Source organism: Strix aluco, chromosome 6 (genome assembly GCF_031877795.1).
Source record: "Strix aluco isolate bStrAlu1 chromosome 6, bStrAlu1.hap1, whole genome shotgun sequence".
Taxonomy (NCBI): Eukaryota; Metazoa; Chordata; class Aves; order Strigiformes; family Strigidae; genus Strix; species Strix aluco.
In genome coordinates this window covers 983,828-1,004,461 of record NC_133936.1, presented here as the reverse complement: position 1 = coordinate 1,004,461, position 20,634 = coordinate 983,828, and the positions used below count along the sequence as shown (strand labels likewise).

Here is a 20,634-nt window from a genome sequence, read left to right as displayed (position 1 = left end):
ACTCTTCCCCAAAGTTGCAGTTCAGATTTTCCTGTCTGAAACAAGTTGGGAAAAAAATAGCTACTGTTTTATAGACAGCCTTTAAAACCCCCATCAGCTGTCTCTCATGGTTGCATCCTCTCAGGATATCACACACGCGTTTGAGAAGCAGCTTGCACTTGGACGGCACTTACCAACGGGCAGGCGGAGGGTGATGTTGTTGCAGAAGTCAGTGTAGCAGCACTCGGTCTTTGTGATGTTCTTGGAACTGTGGCAGAAGACCTGGGCGTTCAGCTCTGGGAGGGAGACGCAGGACTTGACCACCTCCTCCCGCCCATTGGTCAGCATGACCGAGGCCCAGCAGGCTCCCTCTGTCTGGCAGGTGAAGTTGGTCTGCTCGCACAGCTGGCACACGCACTTGAGACCTGCAAAAGAGGTTTCCAGCTCTCGTGAGAAGACCCCAGGAAGACAGAACCCCACGGCACCCATGCCAGCTTGTCTTGCCAGTTGGCCAAGGCTAGCCGGTTCACCAGGAGCACCCCACCGGAGCTCCCGGGTGGGTCCCGTCACCTGTTCTGGGGAACAGTGCCTGGGCCACAGCGGGAGGCTGCTCTGGGAGGTCCCCAACACCCACGGGTGACCCGTTCTTAAACCAGGTGACCCTTGGTCACAGGAAAGCGTATAGCATCTATCTTGTGTGGTGGATAAGACTGACCACCCCAAAAAGAAGTTTCAGTGAGAGCTGCCTTTTGCCTTGGTGGGGAGATGGAGGTTCAAGACTTCAAGTTTACCTTCTCAGCTCCCCCAGACCCAAGATACCACCGCTCAGGACAAACACAGGCGCACGTGCTCAATTTTGAGGTGTCTGTTTAGGCACAGCTACGTTCATCACATACTGAATTTTAAAGAATACCAGCAGCCGCTGTCTGGTGGCTGCGCTGACTTCCCTGAACATGGTCACCCCTCGCCTGTGCCAGCCAGCCCAGCAACATGCACGCCTGGCCAGAGCCGCCAGGGCCAGAGCAGCGAGTCTCGGGAGCCGCTGGGATGCAAGGCCCGGGCACGCACCACCCGGCACCCTACCGACAGGCACGGGCCGGGACTAAGGACCCTTCCTCCCCTCGTGTTCTGAGATGATGCACCTTTTTCAGGGACACAAACAGCTGCCCAATTTCTTTTGGCAGGGAAGTCTGCTGAATTCTAAACTTGGCATGTTTTGCCAAATCAAACAGAAACACATTTAATAACTACTACATTTTTCAGGCTTTATTGACTTTTAGAAGATGAGGGGGAAACCGAAGCCACATCATCTCAGTGAAACACCAGATGTCAACAACAGATTTTTTTTTTCCCCTTGTTTTCTTCACCTGCTTCATAACAAACAATTTCTGCTTGCTTCATGCCAAGTTTAGGAGCCCATATCAGCAGTGATAATCAAATCACCAAGATGTCTTGACCCTGGGCTGAAAGCAATTTCTACAGGAAACCCTTCCTTAAGTGCACTTTATATGGCTATTTTGTTTCTGTAAAAAGAACAAAACCAAAACACCTCATTTTAGAGTACAGAGACTTGATCTCTTCAACTTTTGACTTGAACAGTTCTTACCCCACCACAGGGTCCCCAAGTGCATTCTGTGTACCTTCCCAGTCAGTTATAACTCTGCAAGATTGAATCCTGCTCTACTAATGGAAGCCAGGGTTATTAAAAAAAAAGTAATTTTATCCATAAATCCATTCTGTTTCTTTGGGAATTGGGCAGGGGGAGACTGTTTCTTAAAGGTAACAGACATCCAAGAAGTAAAATCATGAGGAGACTAAGATGGCCACCAGGAAGAGAAAAGCCTTCCTCTGATCACTGGCTACCCCCCGACAAGCCAGCAGACACCAGAACCTGCTACGTTTCTCACTCTGACTCCTTTCCCTGATCAAAGCGGGACCTAGACCAGCCTCTACCATCACCCCAGGCTGGCAACCAGCCAGAGGTTTGTTGACGCGAGAGCACCCTGGCTCTTGGCGTAATTCCCTGTGTCCCCTGGCCGAGGAGGACGGCGCGACGCCCGACGGCTGCGGCAGCGCTCGCCTCGTGGCGGGAGCAGCAGGGGCTCGTCTCAAACAGAGTCCCTGGAGGAGCGGAGAAGTCCTGACAGACGTCAGTGCAAATCCGATTTCTGTTTCTGTGACTCTATTTGTTTTCTTTACAACAATCTTCATCCTGTGCTACCCTTCTGAAATAACAGCTTGTAGTGTTTATCCGCAGCTCAGGCCCGCAACAAACTTCCTTGGCACCATATGTTCGTGTTTATCCTGGATGCAGGGTACGCTAGGAACCATATCACTGTCTGCTGCTCCGGCTTTCTCTCGGCACAGGGAGCTAGCACAATCAATCACCCAGCCATGGAACAGGTGAATTTCTTCCTTAAAGATATTACCATAGCCCCAGAAGAGATGCCAGGAGCAAGACTCATCAGATCCAAACAAATAAAGAGATCTAGCAGAAGAAAAACAGACACATCACCAATACTGCAAAATAAAAGCATTACTTGAGGAAGTGAACATAAAACTGTCGCAAGCGTCTTCAGTGTTTCAAACACATCATTATGCTGTTTTTCTCCCCGTTCTCATGGCCTAAAAATAAAATGGGAAACGGTCTTTACGACGTCATCCACAGTGGATAACTGGCAGTTTTATCTATATTCTGGTATTTTGCAGATGGCTCGAGAGAGGAGCTGATCAAAACTGTCACTGCAAGTCCTGAGCAGCTCCAAGGATATTCCTCTGAGCACCGTGAACGCAGGGTGAGGAAAGAATGGCGAAGGGGCTCTGTAACCTCACCCTGACCAAGCTGAGACAGCCACTTATTTCCAGAATGAAAGGGGCCCTGCTCCACCTCGAGCCCATCCGTAGCCGGAGTTGGCTGGAAGTCACACTGGCAGGCAGGTCTGACGGTTGGCTGGCTTGGCAAGCGGGACCACTGCTTGAAGATCGGTATTTTCTACTGTTGTATCCAGAGAGTGTTTTACTCTGCTGGATGTCCTTTTTTCTTTTGACATCACTGATAGAAAGACTCTAACTCCATTCTTCCATTTAGTTCTGAGTGTTTTGCTCAAAACTGACTTGTCCAATCTACTGCCCACAGCTCAAAGTTCACAGACCTGTGGAAATCAGCCCTGCTCCCCACAGAGTTGTTTCTGTGAGAAGCCATTACACAAAGAACAACAAAAAGAAATAAGACTTTTGGTCAAAATTCTCAATAACACCCAACCACATTATTATTGCTTCTGAAGGTCAACGCATTCAGCCACCTGATGACAAGGTGGGAGGAGCAGGGACAGGAGCACATTGAACTCAACACTTGCAGAGAACTTCCATGCCACTGGAGAGTAGAAAGTTCTGGAGACCAAGAGAGCTCGAGAAGCATTCCCTCTTCTCCTTCGGAAATACCAGGCTCACAGAAGTCACGTGAGACCGGCACAGAAACTGCTGATGGGAACACTATGTTCACTTTGGAAGAGACGGAGGAGCACATGAAGAGAAACTTGCCCACACCCAAAAACATTACATCCTAAACCCCATTTTAATGTATGTTTGTCCTACCACACTTAGCTGTTGCCTTTTTTAGTCCTTCCTTTTAAAAAAAGCTGAGAGCCACTGCCCTAGCAGGCACAGAGCCTTCAGCCTGTGCTCCTCAACCCAGCTCCTACTCTGGTCCTGACTCTCACCCCGCCCCAGCTCCCGTCCCCCCATCGTTGGGCAGCTCTGGACTCCCACTGCCACCTAATCCCAGGAGCTCTCCCCAGCAGTCCCCTCCGCTGCATCCTCCAGTCACCTTGGCTCCTCCCAAGGTGGCCCACATTCACCATTAGCACCCCGCCAGCTCCCAGAGCCTCACTGACGGATCCTCCCCATCTCTTCCTTCGCCCCGTGAATCCTCCCAACACCCTGCACTAGTCTGCGTCTGAGATCAGCTACTCCAGCCAAGTCTTCCTAAACCGAGACTCTCCGGGCTGGAACAAGGTTGGGCTGTTGGGCGATGCGTGGCGAAGTCAAACAGACAACACCGGGAGGGCTGGGAGGAACACACCGGTCAGAGAGAATGAAGACTTCACATGCCTCTGCTGCTAACGGGATTCAAAGGGGTCCTACTGAGAGGTGAAATGAAATCTGTGCTCCCTCCCCCTTCACATTTCAGATTTTCCTAGCATCATGTCTTCTGTCATCACTCGTTCAAGGTTAAATTCTGCCCTGATGCAGGAAAAAAAACAGTCAGGAAAACAGTGTGGCTGGATCTATTCAAAGACAAGATCAGAGTCTGAGCTGCGGGCAAGCCAAGACTCCCTCTTCCAAGAAGATTTACACAGACCATTTTTAAATATAATTCTACAAAAACAGAAGTCTGAGGTTCCCCAGATACCTGCCAGTGCTACTGGCTAATTTCTCATGTAGAAACTTCTCCAGCTCTGTTCCCGGGGACAGTCCCTGCAATATTACCGGCGATGCCCTGTCACGGGAGGAGTTGGGACTTCCACCACCGTGGAAACCAGAGAAGTGGAATAAGGTGATGATGAAGGAGTTGAAGAGAAAAGGATCAAAGAGGCAGGAGGAAAATGTGCTCCCCAAGTTTCAAAATAAGGCACTCTAATCCAGTAACAAACACGACTCCTTTATTTACTCAAGCACAACATTTCCCTTAAAATGTTGCATCCTCTGGTTGAGAAATTAGGAGAAAGTGAACAACTGAAATAGGCCACGGCCTCAGAGAGCTATGTGAGGCATCCAAACTTGGTTACCAATGGTTACAGTTCTCTGAGCATGTAATTCTCCAAGAGTCATTAACAAATTTATCCTGAATCTCCCCAAAGCACCACACCCCGCAGAGGCTGCACCCCAGAGGATGAGGCAGCCGATGTCCTGCTGTGACACAGCCCAAGGCAGGGCCGGGGGCAGAGCAGGAGAGGACAGGCCGTGGCTTCCTTCACTAGGGACGGCGGTTCCAAAGACACATGGCATGACAGGGGCGTGCAGTTCCTCTCAGCTTCCAGAGAGGAGTGTGGCACTCGTCAAGAGCCAGGCAAACAACATGAGAAAGGAATGGCCAACCAAGGCGACCGGGAAGTTGAGTCACAAATTCTCAGATGCACAAGGAAAGCAACTTTTAGATACAGAGACCATGAGGAGCAGGTGTTCCCTGGTTTTAGCATTTTTAAGACATAAGTAGTTTTCAAGGATTCTTTTTCTGCTGTTTGCAGAATAGGAGCTGAGACTATATACCAATTTCTTGGATGAGACCCACTATGAATCAAGGACAGGATGACTTGCTCTTCGGAGCAGAAAATAACCTGCACGACTTCATAAAAGCAACGGTTTTTTTCCTTCTAGTTCAATGCAACTGTAAGAAAATGCACTGTGCAGGCAAACACACTGTGCAATTAACTTGTGTAGCAATAAGAACTGAACCAGCATCCAATTCACAACAAATCAACACAAAGATACACAACAGAAGATTTTTTTGTTTGTGTGTTTCCACCCATTTTTCCTCAAGTGTCAGCTTCAAATACATGAGTCACTAGATAACTAGGGAACAAGAATGATACTACATGTGAACAAGATGGAAGAATAGGAGTTTAGACACCAGCTTAATGAAAGCAGCTAACAATTAAAACAAGTAGACATAGCGCTACCTCAAAAGTTAAATGGAAAGAATTGAGCATGTAATTGGCATAAACTGACTAATACTGTGAGACTAAAAGAAAAACGATGGGGAAAAAAAGCCCAGGCCTGCTATCTCTTATGAACCAGACGTGGTTCTACATTTCACCACAGGCTTTTTACTCTACAGATTAACAAGGCACTAATCTTCCATTAAATCATAATCCAGCGCTACCCACAATAGTTAGCCGTTTCTCCTTGTGACTATAGGGCAGTAGTAGAGCATTTCAAAATTAAATTGGAAAGCAAATATTTAAGTGGCCTTTAATCGTGATGGGAAGCGGGGCTGAACATCCAGAATATTTCCATCCTCGATCATTCTGTACTGTGCTTTTCTAGACAGATTAACACTCCCAAATTAAGGGATCTGGGCTCCCCACACTGCCTGTGTCCCCACCTCGGGCACAGACCCCGGCGCGAGGACACGCCGCAGCACTGCCGGGTGCACCCTGGGCCTGAGCGACCAGCCAACCCGCCCACCCGCTCTCGGGAGGCTGCCAGGCGGAAAACCTTCATGTCTGTGAGAAGGGCTCAGGGGAGGCCCCCGAAACTACAGACCGGCTGTTCCCCATTGTCCAACCGCTGCTCGCGATGGAGCTGGACCAAGGACCAGAGCAGGCACTGGCAAAGGTGCCACCGGGCCAGCACGGGTCTGGCACAGGCCCTGGTTCTCTGGCGAGTCCCACCACCACTGGAACCGGCCACAGCAAAGACGCTTCACTGCCGTGAGGCCAGAGCTCAGCCCACTTATCTGGCAGCAGCTGAGGGAGAAGGTGGGGGGGAGCCATCAGCTTCCCCAGCAAGAGGCTGTTACCCGCAGAGTCACACAGGAACACGCGCTGTGTGCTCCAGGGACCTGGGAGGGAAAGGGGAATTGACATCAAAGCAGTAAGGTTTGCCGAGGATAGGAAGAGTAGAACTGAGTTCAGAGCATTGCAAAGAAATCTATGTTGCCATGCTGAGGGATCAAGTAGAGTAAAATCATCCAGGAGAAAAAACAACTCCAGCTGTGTAGGTGCAGTAACCAGCCCGGCATCAGCTAACAGCACCGGGAACAGCGGCTGCGCCTTCCTGGGGGGCTCTGGAGAGCAGCAGCTCGGCTCACAGAGGGAGGCACAACCAGGAGAAACCAGGAGGAGAACCAAGGCCCCGCTCTGCCGCTTGGGACTGGCTCCCGTCACCCACTGCAGAAGGGCACAGAGGAGTAGAGAGAGTGACGGGACAGATGGTGAGGGGGAGCCTTTACAAAACCTCCACATCTCCCCAAAACTGCCCTTGACACAAAAGAGCCCACTTTCTTAATTCATGGAAGGGATAGTGTGGGGCTGTGAAATTTATTCTCTTTTAACACATTTCTTCAGAAGAGGAAACCAGAATGTGAGCAATGACAGCTCTTAAAAAAAAATTTAATTTTTGGACTACTATGAAAAAGACAGAGAAGTTCCCTCTCTGGAGAGAGCTCTGGAAAAAATATAGTAAGATTAATAATAGATTAAAAGCTCACGCTATAGACATACTGCAAAAAAGGACTGATACCAAACAGGCAAAAACTAGAAAGCTGTAGAGAAGTAATTATTCCAGAACTGAAGAAAATGTCTTAGAACAAGAGACACGAAATAGTTCCTACGCTTTCATTTCTTAAAAATATGTATGGGAAGTGATTTTATTAACCTGTACAACAAGTATCTTAATTTTGGATAATGGGTACTGAAAATCCCTGTTCTAGAAGAGCTCAGCAACTGTGACAACAAAGCAGTAGACAGAAGCTAAGGCCAGGCATTTAAATTAACATTAACTGATCAGGGAAAGGGCAAAAAAAGCCAGTGAAATTATTTTTGTTGGAATAAGCTGTCAAAAGATATTTGCTAATTTCTCGTTAGCTTTGAGTAGGCGAGGCACCCTTTGAGAAGTTACACTCTGAGAGGTGAGCTGTGCGGCAAAACACCACGCGCACGGGAACTGTGTGAAATACAGCACATACACAAAGCTGAGGGAGAATCTGCTGGTCTCAGCCTACGAGGACCCTCTGTTGACAGAGGATCCAGCGTAGGGCCGAGGGTACAAACTCCATGGGGAGGCAGCTGTGATAACGCTGTGCTGACAGCATTTACTGACTCTAAGTCTCACATGAAAAAGAATCCCCAGCATTGAAAGCTGAATAGAGTCAACAGCTGAAAGCAGGCTGGCACAGTATTTAACGTCCAGGAAACCACACTGTCTTTTCCATGGCCACACAGCTCCCCTCCAGTTTAACACAGCCTTTTTCACAAAAAGTAGGTACTGATGAAGAATGAAATTTAACTTTGAAGATGAACGTTTGAACGGTTTAGAATTACTGTATTAAGAAGAGCAAAGTATTTCAAAACAACACTTGGCAACCAAAAATATCCCCTTTTACTTAACTGTCACTGGTTTTGCCCCATTGTATGTCAGACTAAAAACACGTACTGCTGGAGAAGCGAGGGGGACATGAGTGCCACAGACACTGCTCTGATTACCTAGAATCAGCTTCCTGGTAAACATGGAATCAATAAAACATTGACTTTTTGATGTACTTAATTTTGGTGGTGGCAAAAATAAAGATGAACAAAAAAAGTGAACAATAAAATGCCAACTGCATTCTGGCAGCTGGACAAGACAGTCATTGTAGGCCCCTTCCAACTGAACTACTCTCTTCTGTAAGAAAAACTTAACTTGCAAAGACCATTTATTCTGGAAAAAAGCATTCCCAAGGCTTCACCCAGCAGCGAAACGCAGCTGGCTCTGCCTGAAGGCTGGCACGGGTGGCAGCACAGCCAGGGTCGCAGCCCTCGCTGTAGCGCCAAGGCAATGGAAGGCTTCTCCCACCTTGGGGGACAGCGGGGCTCAGCACCCTGAAAGAGCTCAGGACAGGACAGGACGGGAGCTAACGCAACAAAAGCTGCCAGCCTCCACCAGAGCGACGGGCACATGCCCAGATTCCTCTACACATGTCCAAAATTGCAGGGGGGGGTATCGCCCCCCTCGACAGGTATTCACAGCATCTAAATTTAGGCATCCAACTTGGGCTTCAATTAGGACTTTGTCCTCTGTGTGATAGCTAGAGACAATCCAGGATAATTCAGAGCTAACAGCACTTGAGGTAGAGAAGAAATTGCATTTTTGAACTGGGATGGAGTTATTAGCTAAGTATCTCTTCCCTATCATCTGCTCACTGCTCAACACTTTCATGTCACGGTTCCCTTAATTACCAGGTTATCAGAACCTTCACAACCAGGCAGAAGCTGAATTTTTAGCCTACAAAAATAAGCATGGAAAAAAGCCCTGAGCCTCTCCCTCCCAGCACCTGGTACAGAGAAAAATATGGTAACAGACTACAGCTCTGAGGGGCTTCAGCACCATGTCCGGGACCCCTTTTTCTAGGGATTTTTGCTGACAACTCTGACATCCCAAAGCCATAACCCAGAACTCGAGACAGACTTTGGCTGATGCTCCAAGCCAAATGTGGCTGAAACAACAGGCACGTCTAAGAGCTCAGTCCTGTCCTGAGAGAGGGGCGGCCGGCACGCGGGGAGCAACCGTACCATGCTCGGTCCCACAGTGCTCTTCAGAAGTGACGAAATATCCCGGCTGGATTAAAGCCCAGAATAATCATTTGCAAGCACCTGGTAAGGATCTAGAGCCTACTCCAAAAAAGCAGAGTTAAATTACACAGATAGTCTTTTATCTGTGTGAATGATGGGCAGACACCCTGGTAGCTCATGGAGTTGGGCCATTAAGTGCTTATAGTTCTCATCCACGTTGTTTCATTAAAGCTTTTTTTTTGTTATTACAGCTTTTTACTAAAAGCTAAGAAAACAGAGCTTCAGTGACCCACAGAAAGGATAGCATCATACTGATGATTTGTTACATCGCAGTGAATTAAATTGTTTAGTGAAGTACAACTGCTTTGCTACTGCGGTACTTCTTTCCACGAACGTACTATTTCTGGTGCTCGACAACATGTAGGCTTTTCAGTACTACCAGTTAATAAGGACTAAGCAAACAAAATTATTAAGCTGGAACAAAGCTGTTTTTTGCAGAATGTGGCTCTCCAGCCCTGCCAGCACGTGCTGACGCAGATGTGCAGGGGCTGGTTCCCAGCTCCGTGTGTGGGCAGCAGCCATCGGCGTGCCCGGCCCATACCTCACACTTTTATTCCAAGTTACATTCTATAGGAGTAAACGGAGTGCACCAAAAATTCAGGCTCAGGGTTCACGGGGCATTTTCAGTGACTGTTTATAACTAAATACAGGGTATTGTACAGCATGGAAAAGACGACAGAGTTGTTTGAACACAGCACCGCTCATGCATCAAGAGTCCAATTTTATGCTATTTTCATGTATTTATCCTTTTTCAATAGCAACCTACCAAGCCCCTCCCTTCCTGGCAGAGCTGACCGTAAGCAGCGTGCGCTCGCCCTCGCCCTCGGCCGTGCTGCCGCCCAGACCCACGCGTGTCACTGCACAGCCGCCCGTCCCGCCGCGCGTACACCCACCTCTGCCACGCCTCAGGGGCCGCTTATGGCTGCCAGCATTTGTTTTTTGGAGGATTAACGTGCATTTAAGCAGGAAACAATCTCCCGCAAACTTGGAATATGTCTAAAGGCCCCCTTAAGAAATACCAAACGAGACAACGTGGTGCTGAGCACTGCAAGAGGCTTATGTGCCACCACCACGGAGTAACACGTTTCCTTCCAGCAATCGCACCCTCAACTCCTGTTTATTTGGAAACGCTACAGCACACCGAGCACTCTCTGCTTCCCTGAAATGACGCTGTGAGCATGTGGAAGGGTATGCAAAGCCTTTAATACAACACAGATGGAGGTGATGTAGAATAAAGGTGGCAGGAGCCAGGAGGGGCAAGCAATCCTGAGAAGCCAACACGAGGTAAGCAGACTGGAAACAGCAGGACCAGTCACCACATCAGTAGCAAAATACTCTTCCCCTTACTGCTGTAAATATTTCTGAATACTGGGGCTCAGTGGAAGCTCCTCAGGAGACTTGCCTTGCCCAGCACAGCATCTCCAAACTTGCATGACAGAGAACAGGGGGTAAGAAGTTTACCTGAGCATGCTTCGTCGTGCCCTGTGATCAGAGCGGTTTGTGGTAGGGTATGAGCAGATGTAGAGTACATCAATCAGATGCACAGCTGAACACCTGACACGCAACAGCAACCACTGCTTGAGAGCTGAAGACCCTTTCAAGGGACATGTAACTCCCCTTGGTGCCCCCTCCAAAGAGCTGGAGGGGTGAAGAGGCTCTCTGCCTGTCCCACACCACACACCCTACACCTGATCCAGGCTCAGAAAACACAACTAACAGGGTCAGAAACACGGGGGACAGCACCACTGCAACTTCAGAGAGCAGAGCGACGCAAGGTTGTTTTATATAAACAACAATCAAAGCCAGTGAGATCCGTTAGTGCACCCAATGGTCCCCAAAGGGGAGCGGTAACGGCGCTGGTGATGCTTCAGTTCAGGTTGGTACCAGGGAAGAGGGGCGGTGGCAGGGGCTGCCTGCTCCTGTGCGTCACGGCAAACTCAAAGAGTAAGAAACTAGACAAAGAGAAGAGCTCTGATTTTACGCCCCTCAAAGGTAACAAAGATTTACCAGAGGTACCACACTGCACAGAATTCCTTCAAACATCAACAGCCGAGCTTTGTTAGTCCTCCCTTCCCAAAAGGGGGGATTGTGTGAGCACTTCGCTGGGGTGTGGGCACCGTCCTGCCTTCCAGCTCGGGGCTGTGCCCACCCCTTGGCAGGAGCATAACAAGCATCCCACCAAGAAACTCCTGCGGTAAAGCACCGAGAGAGGAGTAAACTGGAGTAAACCTAATAGAAAAATTGTAAAATATCCTAATTCAGACTGCAGGTTAACAGAGCGTTGTTTGAGAGCACAGGTTTGGTTTCTGAAGGGAAGGCTGAGGGGAAGAAACGTTTCATACCCCCGGCTGCGGGAGAGGAGAACCTGAACCTGCGCTGGAAGAACGCGGACGGCGGGGCCGGGAGGGGGCACGACGACACCCCCCGGGGACCCCCGCCGTCACGACCGCCAGCGCCCAGCCCCGGGGGACGCGAGCTGAGCTTTGGGCGGGCGCTCAGCACCCTCGGGCGGGCATCGGGCCATCCCCGCCGGGCATCGCCCCCCCGGGCAGCGCCGGTACAGCCCCGGCGGCCGGCGAGCGTGGTCCCGGGGCGGGGGCGCTGCGGCCGGCTCCCCGCAAATCCCCGCTGACCTATTTCTGGCGCGGAGCGTAATTAAACGCCTTAAAGCTCCTCGACCTCCCGGGAACCGGCGCTGACCCCGGCGGGCGGCGGCCCCGCGCCCCCAGCGCCGGCCGGGGGGTCCCGGTGTGAGGCGGCTCCCCCCCTCCCCGCCCCGCGGCGGTGCCGGCCCTACCTGCGCACAGCGAGACGGCGGCTCCCAGCAGCGGCAGGGCCACCCGCAGCGCGGGGCTGGTCGCCCGCCCCATGGCCGCGCTCCGGCGGCGGGGCCGGGCCGGGTCCTGCCGCTGCCGGTCCCCGGCCCCGCCGCCCCGCGGCTATAGGGGGGGGGGGCGGGGCCCCGGTGGCCACGCCCTCACCTGCCCCGCCCGGGCAGGGCCCGCCCCCAGTACCCCCCGAAGGTGGCTTTAACCGCAGACCACCAACTGCCCCGCTTTTATCTCTTGTTTGTTTCCCCCAATACCTATTAGTGCTTTTTCAGCCTCTCGCCCCTAGTTGCGGCATCAGGCTGCTGTGCCAAATTTTGCGCAAACAGCACAATTCTAAGCCGTTTCTGCAGGATCTTGTTCCGATCTGTTCCCCGCCGAGCCCCCCACACCCCCCCGCCCCATCCAGCCCAACAGCTCCCCCCCCACCACAACCACCGGGCCGGTCCGAAGCCAGCGTGTGCCCCTGTAACCCAGACGCCACGGGGGTACACACATCAGAAAAATCAACCAAAGTTCAGTCAACTCTATTCTAAAGGTGTCAGCAGAGCAGCCGGGGTGGTCTGAACCATCTTTGGGGAGGTGTTGCACATGCTCCAGTTCTCTGTATTTTAAAGTAAAGCTACCAGCCCGCTCCCCATTTCCCACACATGGTTCGAGGCAGCCCTGGGTTTTTCTTACCACCATGCAACACCCCATTATGATGATGACATCTCTATTAAGCCGTTTAGACTTCCCCAGACAGTAATTCCTAGCAGCAATCTTTTTTCGGTTTTTTGAATACTGAAGTTGGTGACATTTGTCAAATCAGCCTTTTGCAGCCTACCTTGTCCTACCCGGTATTTCCAAATGCGCTGGCAGAGGTTCCACAGTGGTATCAAAATGCCTGGAGGGGAGAAAAAAGAAGTCATCACTATTTGTTGATTTTATTCATGTACTTTTCCTTAGATATTTATTGAGGGTCACAGCACCAGCCATATTGGCAAGGTCCTTCCCAGCTCCTAATCCCAGAGGTTTCCCGGCCGCAGGGTCCCAGCTGAGCTCCGACCACTCACCAGGCTGGTTCCACACACCGCCGGAGCTGAGCCAGTGTCCTCCCAGGTGCCTCTTCTGAGGCAACTCCAGCCAGGGAGCTTCAGCAAGGTCCTGGGATTTGGGAATTCAATGCATTCTGATGCTTTGCTGCTAACATTAGAAAATTAATTCAGGACTGGGTTCAATTAAGAGTCCAATGCTGGGGGGTGGACACCCAAATATCGTAGCAAATGCGACGTGCACAGAGGTGCCGACGCTCCCGCTCCGTCCCGCTGGGCTAGGGCACCCAGCGAGCATCATCACTGCTGACCGGGAGCCAGAGCCACGGGGCCTCCTCCACAGGGAAAACTACACAGATCCAACTAAATCCTTTTAAAATATGACAGAGGAGGAGCACCCAGTTGTGTAAAAGTAAAATCAGTGATGGAAGCATCAGCCATTAAATAAGACCAAAAAAAAGCTGCTTTTTTTTTTTTCCCAATTGTCATCTAAACATATCCAGGGAAGGTATTCAGGACTTCCATGTGACCCATCATCGGTTAAACGCAACGGGAATTACAACATCACTAGGGTCAGGCCCAACATGTTGACTATTTCATAGCAGACACTATAGGTACATGTAAGATGATACTGAAATATAACAGCAGCATGTTATACACCCTACTGCTTTATATATAGTGGAGAGTGATTGGAAAATACATGCCAAGATCTAATTAAAAGAAATGCAGGTTTGTGTGTGTCATGGCAATAAAATAGAGGAAAAATTTGCAACTCCTTCCCTTCTGAAGGCTCAGAGTGGGTAAGTGCTCCCTGACTGCGGCTTCCCAAGTACCTCTCAAGCCAGCCAGTGCTTCCCCGTAGATCCAGCCTGCGCGTGGGAATGCCACGAGAGCAGGTCAGAATCCTCACCGACATCTAGCCACTGCTCTCCTTCCAGACAGAACTAGATAAATGTAACGCTGCTCTTGGCAAGTTTTCTTTCTTTCCTTCTGAAGACCTACAAATCATTTACGTTATTTGCTCACTGCTACTAGAAAGTGTAGTTACATCTCATTCACTCACCTCTGGCTCACGGCATGTAATTATCGCTTCTGCTTCTCTGATTGAAGGAAGACAGAATTATGAATTATGCAATTAAAGTAGTTACGGTTATTCTTCAGTTCAAAAAAACCACTCTGTAGAACACATGTGCTCATCTTTTACAGATATGAAGGAAACAGATCTCCTCTACTTGTCAAGAATGAGAACCAAAGTTTATAGAAGGAAGTTTGCAGCACACATACTTGCAAAAACCAGTTCTTAATAAATCGTCCACTCTGGTTTTAAATAAACATTTCTGATAAAATAACAGTTAGCTATTTATTTTAATAGCACCCCCAAATGTACTTTTCATCTCACTACACAAATAAAAGGGAAAGGCATTTGTTCTCCAGTTTTCCACCTGCATTACAAGCCCTCAAGGGGTGCAGCAGGAAGAACGTTCCACACTTTCTCCCTCGCGGTGTAAGCGGGGAAATTGCGGGGCTCTGCTCCCACACACCCTTTCTCTACCCTTTCCCTGGACCTCGCAGCCTTTGGATAAACTATTGTGTAAACTTACTTCCGAGCAGGCGAAGGAGCCAAACTCATCTCTTCCCTGGCGCTGAGAGCACCCACCCAGACTCCCAAAGCCCTTCCTGGTGTGGCTGAAGCATGCGTACGGGTTCTTCCCCATCCTAGGAGCGTGGCCCTGGAAGGGAGAAAGGGAACGCTAATTACCAGCTCCTAATTAGTGCTGCCCTCTCCTCCTGCCTGCCCCGTTAGTAACAGTCTGGGTTGCTCACTCGTAATTCCTCCAAAGCATGGCACGGTGGAACAGCCACGCTCCATGTTCTCATCAGCAATGCCAAAATCAGACTCCATTCGTCCTAATTAGTTTGTCCTCAGCACACCATGGTTTTTATTAAGTAAAATTTGTGAATGTTAATGTTTTTTAGTTTGATTTTCAGAAAGGCAAAGTGCCTGACCTTGCATTGAAATCAATGGGAGCTCAGGTTATAAATAGCTAAAAACACTTGTCTTGATTGTACCATCAACAAATTACATGAATTTGTACTGGGCATACTTCTCTGAGCTTGGTATCGTTAACCCTTGCACTTCCATCACACAAATATAGAGCAGCTACCAAAACAGCTGAACAGGACAATGGAGAACCCTAGTTTTCATTTAAAACTTCATGAAAATGTCAGTCTCATGTCTCTTCCTCACCCCCCTTCCCCATTGTAACAGTTTTTTAGCTGCATCTACATTATTCGTTGAATAATACAGATACTGAGGGGTTTTTCAAGCATTATTTTGTTCTACGTCCTGGCTTTTGGGTTTTGGCATTTATTTTGGTTTTTTTAGTATCTCCTTTCCTTCTCACATCCACTATCATAACTGCAATTTTTCTTGAGAATCCTTAATATATAAATATTGAAATGATGAAATTCTCCCACAATAAATCTGCCATTTTAATTATGTATTGTGGCAACCTTAATCCCTTCCTTCCTATTCCACCCTTCCCCACCAACCCTAATCACATTTGTGCATGAGTTTACTCGCTGATACCAAGAGGCATCTTGTAGTTAAACAAATCTAGCCCAAGAAATGCCACCTACAATTAATATATGATTAGATAGAAAACTCTAATCAAATCTCTACTCCTTCCAAAAAAATGAGGGCTGCTCTAGAATACGATTTCAAGCAAACATATGTATAATGAGCACCCTAGAAATTCACAAAGGATAATTTTTTATATATATATAATATATAAATTATTCACAACCAGTCAGTGGTTTGGGTTGTGGCAGTCAGTCACAGAGATAAGAGTATGAAGTGGCTTATTACTCCAGAGTTTTGGTATGTTATGTAGCTGCCAAGTTCTACATAACTTCTCAGAATTCTAAATCTGATGGCACCTCTATCAATCAATAACTTCATTTTTTTGTTTGGACCAAGTCTAACCAAAACCATCAGGCTGAGATGATGCACAACGATTACCAGATTGTTTTCCAACTATATCAGTACAACAGGATGGCTGTGTGGTTTGTTACTGATGAGGAACTACATGACTAGCTCTGTGTCCCATTATTATAAACCCAAGAAGTCAGTTTAAAAGCCAGACCCTTCATCCTCGCAGAGTACCTTGCTCAGGTGTGGAAGGAGGGTTTCCCAGGTCTGCCAAGGGATTTGGGGGCACGAGGTGGTGTGAGTGATACTCTACCGTTGTCTAGTGCCAGTTTTTAAATCCAGCCTACTTTTATCCTTTTTTGCAACATTCCCTTTGTATTTAGGCTGCAAGGCATCTCTAAACTCATACCCTTGCACTCTTGCTATACAAAGACAGCAGCCTACACAGAGATCACATGCGTCTGTTTGCAGCCAGCAAAGGAAATCACACTAGTGTGGGGTCTGTCACCCCAGGAGCAGCCAGTGATGATGATGATGCAGTGAGACAGCAGCAGAGCTGAAGGAACAACTGTAAAAGCATGCAAGTGCGGTTGTTCTGACGTCAGAAGTCCTGTCCCTAACCAGGATAATCCTGTCTCTAACCAGGGTGATCCTACCCTCCCAGGTATTTCATGGAGGAGTGAACACAGGACAATTCTTGAGCAGCACAACCTTGCCTGAAATTGAAGATAACAAATAGAAACCTTACCCCCCTCCAGGCTTCCTATTTTCTACGACAGTTCTCATCTCAACTTTTTTTCCTTTTCCCCAGCAATCTTCTATCCCCAGCTCAATATAACATTTTTCGGCTGAGGAGAGTCACAGAAAATTATCGCTCACCTGAATATACTCCATTTCAGAACATTTTTATCTTCAGGTCTTGACGAGACCTGGATGGGCAGAGTTGCATCAGGAGCAGCAGACACAAGTGGACAATAACTAAAACCAAAATAATTTTGAAAAGGAAGTGCTCGCATAAGAAATCCTGCTCACAGTAAAATTAGAACTTCTTTAAAAAAATATTTTTTTAAAAAACCAAACACAAGTAGCCCAGACATGCCCCACCAATGTACCTCAGAGGACAGAAACGCATCCCACAATGCCACTGTCAGGCGCTGCTCCGCAGCGCGTTTTGTGGAAGAGCAGGGGGGGTGTAACTGTTTGAGAAGACCCCTCCCTCTATTCCTCCTTGCTCAGAACCTGCTGAAAGCGAGGCGAGTACTTTATTTTCTTTCCAAGTGCCCCATTGCTCAGAGAAGCTCACATGGTGGGGGCTGTTGCCAACTACAGTCAAAGATGCAAAAAGGTGAAAATTGTGCCAAAGAAAGTTGTTTGCGAGAAATTGTATTTCCTCTTCCATCACGATACCAACTTTGTTCCAAGGTAACATCTATAACGTCAGCGCCACGGAACCCTGCACAAGAGGTGGTAAGTCACTTTTAATACACTGATGACAAATTACATAAACTTCATAAAAGCAATGGATAGATTTTTGGAGTGGATAAACCAACAAGTCTTGTCTTTTTTTGATTTGAGTTATGATAGAACACTGATGATGCGTTAAGGCAAGAAAGTTTCACTGAAATACCTACTTCAAATCTAGTTCCACTAAAGCAGACAGCAAAAGCTCCACCCAAACTGGAGAGAATTTATCCATCAGAATGTAACACCCACCAGCTTGGACAAGTAGGAATATAGTTGCATCTATCCAACCCCCACCAAGAGATTACATTATATGTGTTATTTTACACAATTTATATACACATGGTTTGAAAACTCTGGCTTTATTTGTACCATGCATGTTGTGAAATATCATGACAAAATTGATACACCTGTTAATTAGCACAGCTCATCCCAAGGGATTTCAAACCAGTCAGTGAACGGTGACCACCACATGGCCAAAGACTGGGGGCATCCGGTTGCTGTTCAGGGACTTCAGCAGAGACAGCTCCATCTTAGAAGAGGTTTGCTGAGCTAAGGAAAAGATGCCAGACGCCCAGTAACTGGCAAATTAACTGGTACTTGTGGCCCAAGTAAGAACTCTGGTCTGGGACAGGAGGCCTAATCCCCTGGCAGACACGACAGCGAGGAGAGCAGGGCGGGTGGGAAAGTCCTCTCTAGAGCTGGCGCCAGGCAGGACCCTGCCCCGCTGCTCTGGATTACATTTGTTCTGTTTTGAACAAACGTTTCACCAACAAAAGGCAAGTTTAAACACTAATTACCAGTTTGCAGACACAAGCCATATATATGTATTTTTATATATATATGTATATATGAGAATCCTATATATCTATAGAGAGAAATATCCCCCATACATATAAGAATGCTAGTAGGGCAATGGACTGATAGACTGAATAATTCCAGTGACTGAAGACTTGTTTATGAAAAGCAGTGTTGCAGATATGCGCATGCCAAAGCTGGAGGATTTTATGTGGGACCTCAACTCATATCTATTATAAGCTTTAAGGCTTGTTGACACAAATCAATCCGTATCGTTTCGAATGCAGATACTGGCAGTGTATTTAAATCTCTGACAAGTGTTTCCATTTCTCCCCTCGTTTATAGTTGTATTTATGAAAGGGAAGTAGCATGTCAGAATACCAGTCCTATTGCTCTATCACACCTACCAGGTCAAATGATCTGTCCCACTTTGTCACACCTCAGGTGGCAACGCTGTCAATGTCACGTATTTTAAACAAGGCCCCCTTTGCCTGATTTAATACTGATAACGCTGGGTGTCTTCAAAACACACTTGAGACCTTTTGTTTCCATCTAGGCCATTAAAAACTAATTGTCTGGGCACTGCATATGCTATTGTGTTCTGTATTATATAATGCCTGTGAAATCTGGAACAAAGCATTTCAAATTGTCTGTCAGGTTCGCACCTCCTTCTTCAATAGGTTTCATGTAAATAAATGGCATTATCAGTGTAACTATTATTAATACATTATTACGAGCTGCTTACATTTTAAAATTGTTTTGAAACTGAGTTTAAAACAAAAAAACCCACCGAACCCATTGGTATTCTCTCAACCCTTCTCTCTACTTCGATCTATTTGTTTGCCTCCGGCCCTCAACTCAGCTGCTGTGTAGGAAGTGCCTGAGGTTTACTACAATACATAATAAAGCCCCTTGTTAAAGCAGCTGCATAAATGCTTCAGTGCCTTTTCAAAGCTTGCGCTGTGAACATTGGCCTTTTTTTGTTTTCTTCAAAGATTGCCCATGTTGCTTAACTCTACAGCCGTGAATTTGGTGAACTGAAATGCAGTAAGAGTAGAAAATACAACTACCTGAGTTTAAATTGAGCTTCTGTAATTTGAAAGTAGCATTCTCCACGTTTGTTTTCATTAGCGTAGAAGTAAGAACGAAGAGCAGTGAGTGCCCTCCCTCCTCCTGCCACCTCCCAACGCCACCGGTCGGGGTTCGCTCGCAGTGCCAGGAGCAGCTCCTGCTGAAAGCGCCCGAGTCTGTACTAACGGGCCACGGGTTGAAACAGCCCCTCGGGGACTACTACCAAGCACACCTGAGGGCAGAGGGGGGTGTGGGGATAGCCAGTTACTCCCACCTTGCTGTGTTTCTAGAGCATTCGGTGATTTGCAGGTTTGGGTCCCCAGTCATCCATGGCCACGGAGCTTTCACCCTTGGTCTCTAACCCTCACCAGGCCTTTGACACACCAACGCCAGTGACAAAAGAACAACAAAACAAGGGATAGAGAAAAAACCTCACCACCCTTTGAGGCTATTGTGAGGCAAATGTGCTCCCAAGTTCCATGTTTGCATGGCATGGTTCATAGTAGGACAGAAATAGCGTATCCTGGGGATTTAAGAGTCTTTGGAAACGGGTAACACCATAAAAACATTTGCCAACTGGAAGTACTTCTAGGGTTGGCTGGAAAACAAGAATTCTGTTTTGTAATTTGTTTTGCTCCACATCAGGACAAGATTAAGACCTACTGAAATCTTGTGCAAGCAAAACAAAAGGAGATCTACAGACATCCCAGAACGGCCAGCAAGTCAGTAGTTACCACTCACCTTGCTCCTCGCAGTGTCCTCACGATGGAGCTGCCTTGCAGTGTCTCCCGCTCTGCTCATCCAGAAATGCCACGAAACCTTCCAAAAACTGCCATCAGAATGATACATTCCTGCAAAAACATTATATTGTTGACCACAGCAATTAGAAAAAGAGTCAAGAAATTCCCAAACTGTTCCAAGAATCATTTTACAATTCTTCAGCCACACACAACTCCCCCAGATGCTGCTTTCTACGGCTCTGAAATCTATTAAACAGTAGCCCATAAATCTACTGAAAACCTCAAAATTAATTTGAGCGGGTGCCTTTTGATGAGGAGGGCAATAACGCAATGTCATTCAGATGCAAGAAGTGTCCGAAGAGTGAGCATTAGTGTAATTAGAGAGTTCATGCTCTAACAGGACTGCCCGCCCCGCTCCTTACCTCATGGTCATCCTGCCTTTCTGGGATGACTGGCAGTGTT

General features: G+C 47.9%; 1 protein-coding gene across 2 annotated transcripts in view; it reads right to left on the bottom strand.

Moving 5' to 3' along the window:
* ACVR1C (activin A receptor type 1C) overlaps window positions 1–12,240 on the bottom strand; it is a 33,873-nt gene extending 21,633 nt beyond the window's left edge. For both annotated transcript variants that reach the window (XM_074828426.1, XM_074828427.1), the window contains exons 1-2: window positions 12,106–12,240; window positions 174–404 (exon numbers count right to left, since the gene is read on the bottom strand). In XM_074828426.1, coding sequence (XP_074684527.1) covers window positions 174–404; window positions 12,106–12,178 — 304 coding nt within the window. In that variant the 5' untranslated portion in view covers window positions 12,179–12,240. The remainder of the gene's footprint in view (window positions 1–173; window positions 405–12,105) is intronic.
* Window positions 12,241–20,634: the final 8,394 nt, after the last annotated feature.